Source organism: Orycteropus afer, unplaced genomic scaffold (assembly GCF_000298275.1).
Source record: "Orycteropus afer afer isolate SDZICR_OR568_19922 unplaced genomic scaffold, OryAfe1.0 scaffold00229, whole genome shotgun sequence".
Taxonomy (NCBI): Eukaryota; Metazoa; Chordata; class Mammalia; order Tubulidentata; family Orycteropodidae; genus Orycteropus; species Orycteropus afer.
Window position 1 is genome coordinate 4,456,651 of NW_006921816.1, and position 8,245 is coordinate 4,464,895.

Below are 8,245 nucleotides of genomic sequence, written 5' to 3' on the forward strand. Positions count from 1 at the left end.
CAATGACATGAGACAAAGTATATGTGAACTGCTGTATGGAAAATGAATTTGCTCTGTAAATCTTCACCCAAATCACAATAAAAAAAAAAAAAAAAGTCTTTAAAAATTCAGTTTAGATAAAAGTATAAATCTACAGAAGCGTAGGTAAATGAATAGATAAAAACTGTTGTTATCAGGTGCCGTTGAGTCAGCTCTGACTCACAGTGACCCCACGCACAACAGAACAAAACACTGCCCAGTCCTGGGCCACCCTCACAATCTTTGCCATACCTGAGCCCATCATTGTAGCCACTGTGTCAATCAATCTCGATGACAGCCTACCCCTTTTTCGTTGACCCTCCACTTTACCAAACATAATATCCTCCTCCAAGGAATGGTCCCTTCTGACAACATGACCAAAGTAGGTCAGATGAAGTCTGGCCGTTCTCACTTCCAGAAGCATGCCAGCTGCACTTCTTCCAGGATAAAGTTCTTAGTTCTTTGGCAGTCCATAGAATTTTCAGTATTCCTTGCCAACACCACAACTCAAAAGCATCACCTCTTCTTCAGTCTTCCGTGTCACTGTCCAGCTCTCACATGCATATGAGGTGACTGAAAATACCATAGCTTGGGTTAGGTGCACCTTAGTCTTCAAGGAGATATCTTTGCTCTTCAGCACTTAAGAGGTCTTTTGCAGCAGATTTTCCCAGTGCAATATGTTGTCTGATGTCTTGATTGCTGCTTACATTGGTGTTGATTGTGGCACTAAGTAATATGAAATCTTTAACAACTTTAATCTTTTCTCCATTTATTGTGAGGGCTGCTTATTGGTCCAGTTGTGAGGATTTTCATTTTCTTTATGTTGAGATGTAATCTTTAATCTTCATCATTAAGTACTTCAAGTCAGGCTCACTTTCAGCAAGCAAAGTTGTGTCATCTCTGTATTACAGATTGTATTGAGTCTTTCTCCAATCTGATGCCACAGTCTTCCTCCTACATAGTTCAGTTTCTTGGATTATTTGTTCAGCATACAGACTGAGTAAATATGGTGAAAGGATACAACCCTGACTCACTCCCTTACTGATTTTGAACCATGCAGGGTCCTCCTGTTATCTTCCAATGACAGCCTCCTGCTCTATGTACAGGTTCCTGAGGAGCACAATCAATTGTTCTGGACTTCTCTTCTTCTCAGTGTTATCCATAATTTGTACTGATCCACACAACTGAATGCTTTTGCATAGTCAATAAAACACAAGTAAACATCTTTCTGGTATTCTTTGCTTTCAGGCAAGTTCCATCTGAAATCAGCAATGATATCCCTTATTCCATGTCCTCTTCTGAATCTAGCTTGCATTTCTGGAAGTTCTCTGTCAATATACTGTTGCAACCACATATGAATTATCTTCAGTAAGCTTTTACTTGCATGTGATATTAATGATACTGTTTGGTAATATCCACATTCTGTGGGATCACGTTCCTTTGGAACAGGTACAAATATGGATCTTTTCTAGTCAGTTGGCCAGCTAGTTGTCTGCCAAATTTCTTGGCATATACAAGGGAGTGCCTTCAGTGTGGCATCCATTTGTTGAAATATCTCCATGAGTATTCCATCAATTCCTGGAGCCTTGTTCTTCGCCAATTCCTCCAGTGCAGGAATTTCTTCCTTCAATACCATTGATTCGTGATCACATGCCACCTCCTGAAATGGATGCACATCGACCAATTCTTCTTGGTATAGTGACTCTGTGTATTCCTTCTATCTTCTTTTGATGCTTTCTGCATCATTCAATATTTTGCTCACAGAATTTTTCAATATTGCAATTCAAGGCTTCAATTTTTTTCTTCAGTTCTTTCAGCTTGAGAAATGGCATGTGTGTTCTTCCCTTTTGGTTTTCTAACTGCAGGTCTTTGCACATTTTATTATAATAATTGACTTTCTCTTCTCAAACTGCTCTTTGAAATCTTCTGTTCATCTCTTTTATCTTGTCATTTCTTCCATTTGCTTTAGCTACTCTCCGTTCAAGGGCAAGTTTCTATGAGTCTCTTCGGACATGCATTTTGGTCTTTTCTTCCTTTCCTGTCTTTTTAATGACCTTTTGCTTTCTTCATGGATGATGCTCTTGATGTCATCCCACAATTCCTCTGGTTTTCGGTTACTGGTGTTCAATGCATCAAATCTATTTTTTAGATGGGTCTCTAAATTCAGGAGGGATATAATCAAGGTCATATTTGGCTCCCATGGACTGAGTTTGTCTTCAGCTTCAACTTGAACTTGATTACGAGCAACTGATCGTCTGTTCCATAGCCAGCTTTTGGCCTTGTTTTGGCTGAAGATACTGACTTTCTCCATCACCTCTTGCCACAGATATAATTGATCTGATTCCTGTTTACTCCATCTGGCAAAGTCCATGTGTATAGTCATCATTTGTGTTGTTGAAAAAAGGTATTTGCAATAAGTAAGTCATTAGTCTTGCAAAATTATATTATGTGATATTCAGTATCATTTCTATCACCAAGGTCACATTTTCCAACTATTAGTGATTCTTCTTTGTTTCCAACTTTTGCATTCCAATCACCAGTGATAACCAGCACATCTTGATTTCATGTTTGGTCATTTTCAAACTGCAGAAGTTGGTAAAAATCTTCAATTTCCTCTTCTTTGGCTTTGTTGGTTGGTGGGTAAATTTGAGTAATAGTAGTATTAACTGGTCTTCCTTATGCAAACCAAAACCAAACTCACCGTCATCAAGTTTATTCGACTCATAGCGACCCCTCCTTGGGTTTCCGAGGTGGTATCACTATGGAAGTAGATTGCCCAATTGTGGTGTAGTAAATTACCTGGTATGGCTTTTCTAGCCATAAGTCTTTGTAAATTCCGTGGTGGAATTTACTGTGAGCAACTGAGGAGCTCCTGATTGTTAAAGTTATCCACCTGGGGTATTTTTGTTGAGAGTGGCACAAAGCAATGTTCTGGGAAGTTCACTCTCTCTCAGGTGCTTAGAATTCTGATGTTATGATTGGTTAGTTTGGCCATTCTGCCAGGCTCAAAAGGAGGCCTCCTAGAGGCAGAAGAAGTCTCTCTGACTGCTAGCTGAGAGAAATGTGCTCCTGAGAGACAATGCGCTGCTAGGAGAGAGACTGAAAGACTGAAAGACACGTAGTGCTGGGAAAGAGACTGAGAGACATGTGCTGTTGGGAGAGAGACTGAGAGACACTATCAGCTGAGAGACAGTGGGCTGAGAGACTGAGCATGTTCCTCAACTTGAATTGTAGCCAGATGCTTCCCTAATAAACCCCATAATCTGTGAGTTCTGTGTGGTCACTGCCCCACCAGAGAGGTGGTGAGTGCTGAGGGAGGAAAGGTTGGTGTCAGGGTTGGTCAAAGGACTGGAGGAAGGTGGCATGTCTGGCCTCACAGGGATAGGCCTTGGGCTGCTGATGGTGATTCTGTTTTCCTCCTGTGGGGTTAGAGGAGGTCAGAAGATGTGGCCTCCCTGCCCCTTTGGCACCAATCTTCCTTCTGAGGAGTGGCTGGTGCGTTTGAACCCCCAGCCTTCTGGCAGGCATATGGATATTACCCTATCATTGACAGCACTATACTTCAGCATAGATCTTGAAACATTCTTTGTGATGATGAATATCATGCCATTCCTCTTCAATTTGTCATTCCTGGAATAGTAGATCATGTGCTTGTCTTACTCAAAATGGCCAAAACCAGTCCATTTCAGCTCACTAATGACTAGCATATTGATCTTTATGTGCTCCATTTCATTTTTGACAACTTCCAGTTTTCCTACATTCATACTTCATGCATTCCATGTTCTGATTATTAAGGGATGTTTGAAGCTGTTTCTTCCTATTTTGAGGTGTGCCACATGAGCAAATCAAGGTCCCGAAACCTTTACTCTATCCACATTAAGGCTGTCTGTACTTTGAGGAGTCAGCTCTTCCCTAGTCATATTTTGAATGCCTTCTGACCTGAGGGGCTCATCTTCCGACACTATATTGGACAATGTTTCAGGGATATTTATAAAGTTTTCCAGTAATATATCAGACAGTGTTTCACTGCTATTCATAAGGTTTTTACAGGCCAATTCTTTGACAAGTGGATGGCCCCTTCCTTCTCCTGAGTCTGTCTTGGTCTGAAGCTCTGCTGAAACCTGTCCACCATGGATGACACTGCCAGAATGTGAAACATCAGTGGCATAGCCTCCAGCCTCACAGCAACACGCAAGCCAACAGAGTACGACAAACTGATACATGAGTGGTGGTAGATAAAAGTAGGGTTCTATAAAAGGGTCGTATTCAGAATATTAGTACTGTAGTGCTTTTACACAGAAAGGTATGATTATTTATGTTAGCATTATTTGAAATTAGGTTAGGTCTTAGTGATGTGAAAAAAAAAACTCGCCCCCATGCCTTTCTTTTTAAGAGCTATTTTTTGAAACAATGTGGTATTTTTAAACCAATGTTCTTCTAGACTTTAAGATGTATCATACTTAAGTGAAATATCAATGCAGTTAACATTATTCTGGAATTTTAGTTAATTATGAAATAAAAATTGATTATTAAAATCAAATTCTGCATGTATACCAATATTTCAATGTGTTCTTTTATAACAGATGTTCGAAATTAAAAAAAACTGATGGGAACAACTCAACTAAATGGTTTTTCAAGATAACCTAGTAGTTGTTAAGGTTCACTCCAACAGATTGCACTAACATGTACTGTTATTCAATCATTCTAAGGAACTTGGGATATGGACTAATACTGGGAACACTATCATTCACTATTGAAATTTACTTGTGACTTAGTTTGGTACCCAAAGAAATTTCATCACAGAGAACTCATAACCTCCTGGTTTAATTATTTTAGGGCACTGGAAGAAAAACGTAACACCACACAGTCTGTAGGATTTCAGAAAAAAAAACATAGCTTTTCTCTAAAACATTCCCATAGACTAACTCTTCATTTTTCTGAAACATGTGGAAAATTCTTATCTTTGTTACAAAACTCGTTCATCTTCTCATGCAAGTGTGAGATGATGCATGAGGAATGATATACCCTATTACCATTAGGATCCTGAACTAGATGCTCAGGGTCACTGTGTACAGACCTTCCTTTCAGAGTTTTGTTGAAGCTTTGGCCAAATTATGCAAACTAAACAAATAGAGAAAGAAGGAGGAAAGAAGACAAGAAAGAAGGGAAAAAGAGGAAGGAGGAAAGAAGGGAGGGAAACAAGGAGGGAAGGAGATGGGAAGAAAGAAATAAAAGGCCAAATCTTCTGAAAAATTGGAGCAAATTAATTGATATCTTTTTATTTATAAATTTATCTCATTGTTCTGTAACTTGTAACATACTAATGTCACTCATTTTTCTTTTTTATCATGGTATATGTATATAAACACATCTGGCAATTCAACAAAGCCCACTAATGAACTATACTTTTTCTTGTACACATTGTCCTTCATAATATTGCAACCATACATCACTCTCATATAATGATTAATATTAAGGTCCAAAATGTGAGGAAAGCCCAACTACCTTAAGCTTTGTCATTTGACTGATAGTTTGTAAAATAAAATAGCATTTGGAATTATAGTATAAAGTGGTAAGGAAATTAGGTAGCTAGTATAGGTTAAAGCTAGTTTAGACTGTATTTCTGTTATTTTTAACAGAGTTATATTATTCTAATGAGATTTATAAATTCTCTACTATTTCAAATTTATTTTGTTTCCCCATAATTCACTCATTGGATTCTGTTAATAGGATATACAGTGATAGACTTTCAAATCACTTTTCATGGTGTAGCTTGTTATTTTTATTGGGTAGGCTAAAATGTTTGTCTAAGTGTTTTATGGAAAAATAAAACACTCCTTTCCTTCCTTCTTATGCCATTTTATTAAGAACATTTCAAGATTCCACCACATACCTTTCTCCCCAACAAACGGCAGGGACCAAGTGAAAACATCCATGAAGTTTGGAAGCCAGTATGGATGAGGAGAACAGTTGAATTGCCTGATATTCATAACATTGTTCTCATACTTCAATACTGCAGCTGAAAACAACAAAAAGAAATTTTATGGCATATATTCATGGCACACACACACACACCCGCTTTTATACAAGTTTCAACTGTTAAGAAAATTCAACTATTAGACTTAAGTTTCAGAACATCAAGGAAAATAGTTCAATTAGCCCTGAATATTTACTCCACTTGTGGACTTAAAACTTCATTCTAATTGCACAATAAACGAATACTAAATATCAAGATAAGGAGCTCTGGTAGCATAGTGCCTAAGGCACTTGACTGCTAAGGTAAATACTTATATAAAATAATCAGATACCTGTCAGGAATTGAACCAAGCTCTTCATGTATCCAAGAACATTCTATATCAGAGATACCAGTAAAAGTTGCATAGCTAAGTTAGTTTGACATAATTTAATAACCTCAAATATTTTAGCTGACTTTACTTCATTTAATTTTTTTTTTTAAAACCTCTTTTGCAGTAGAACTCACAACAGTTGTACAAAATAGTTTAAATTAGATTGCTCTCTTAATGTAATAAAGTAAAGCATTTGGATTGAATTCCACATAGAATAATATGTTGGCATGATGGCATCTGACTCTACCCTTGACTTGTGAGAAGGATATACTGCGCATGACTCAGAAAAATGAATCTGCATGCTTCACTGGGCTTTGTGTAACATCTGTAGGTTAGATATACACTCACTCACATGGAATCTTACAGTTGGAAAGATCCTACGAGTATAGCTATTCTCATTTTTCATTAGATTCTGAAACACATTCTATAGGAATGCTGCCTCTGTGCATACTTCCAGTGAAGGAAAAGCCACCACCTACTTTAATGGGGTCACTTGTTCTATGGACAATTTTAAGTTGTGGGAAATTCTCAAGTTGGGTTTAAAACTGTTTTTATGTAATTTCCACACACTGATGCCAGCTCTGCCTTCTGGAAAAATACAGAACAAGTATACTTGTGTTTCTAAATGGCAGCTTTTAAAATATTTTAACAATAATAATACCTTTATAGCATACCCTCCTGAGTTTTGGCAAGATTTCCCTTTTGTTATCCTACCATGTCATGATTAGTATTATGTAAGTGGAGAGTAATGAACAGATTCTAGATGTTATCAGTTGGATTTTTATGTTTAGGGCTTAAAATATTTACATACATAAATCTGTATTTAATTACTTTTTTACTTTTAGGTTGAATTTATGTAAGGGTATATTGTAGCATGTGATCACAGATAATGGAATAGCCTTTAAAAATCTATTTATTGGAAAGTTAGTGTTTATTGAGGTTTGAGCTTTTACATCAATTTTACATGAATTTGTTACTTCATGATGTGTTTATCATACCAGGGCTTTCATAACTCGGCATTTGCTCTTCCCTCTAGAATATTCTGTTAGAAACCTCTATATGTCTACGTCGTTCCCATCCTTTGGTGCCCAGCTCAAACACCATCCCATCACTGAGTCTTTTCTGATTATTCACATGGATATAATCTCTCTGTGGAGGTTAAGTTTGTGTGTCAACTTGGCTGGGGCTGGTTGAGTGGCTGGGCAGCTGAATGTAGTTATTCCCCATGGTGAGATTGGTAATTAACTCCATGGTAGAATCTATTGGAGCAACTTAGTAGCTGCTTTGGGCATGTGGTCTGCTTCCCGTATTTAAGAAGCAGCTTTGGGAATGGTCTTTGACTTATGGCACGCTTGAACCCTGCATGTAGCCATGTCGTAGTTTAGCAGCCTGCCATGCTCTGCCGACCTTGGGACTTGCAATGGACTTGGATTAGTGGCCTGTCATGTAGTTTGGTAACATCAGGACTGTGCCTTTTTATTTGTCGACCTTGGGCTTGTTAGCCTCAGCAGCCAGTAGCTGCCTGAATGAAGTGATGCCTCTAGCTTCAGTGGGCCGGGAGCAGGAGGCAGAGCTGAAGCCTAAGGTCAAGGAGCTTACACCCAGCCCCTAGAGCCTGGCACTTTGAACTTGTACTTCTAGCCTCGAAACTGTAAGAGAATAAACTCCTGTTTGTTAAAGCCATCCCATTTGTGGTATATTTCTTGTCAGAGCAGCACTAGTTAACAAGAACACTCTCCTTCCTCTGAATTCCAAGAACCTTTGAGTTATGCCTCCATATTAAATTATTCAATTTTGATCACAGCTACTTTATACCTGTGTGTGTGCCTAACTTCTCCCTAGACTGTAAGATTCCTTAAGGACAAGTGGAAGCTCTGGGT

At 38.2% G+C, this 8,245-nt stretch overlaps 1 protein-coding gene across 1 annotated transcript in view; it reads right to left on the reverse strand.

The window, feature by feature from the left end:
* The window catches only part of PPP3CA (protein phosphatase 3 catalytic subunit alpha), a gene marked incomplete at its 5' end in the record, with an annotated part of 243,798 nt that overhangs the window by 54,158 nt on the left and 181,395 nt on the right, over window positions 1–8,245 (reverse strand). Inside the window, one exon of the mRNA XM_007948861.2 lies at window positions 5,912–6,037. Within this exon, the coding sequence (XP_007947052.2) occupies window positions 5,912–6,037 (126 nt within the window). The remainder of the gene's footprint in view (window positions 1–5,911; window positions 6,038–8,245) is intronic.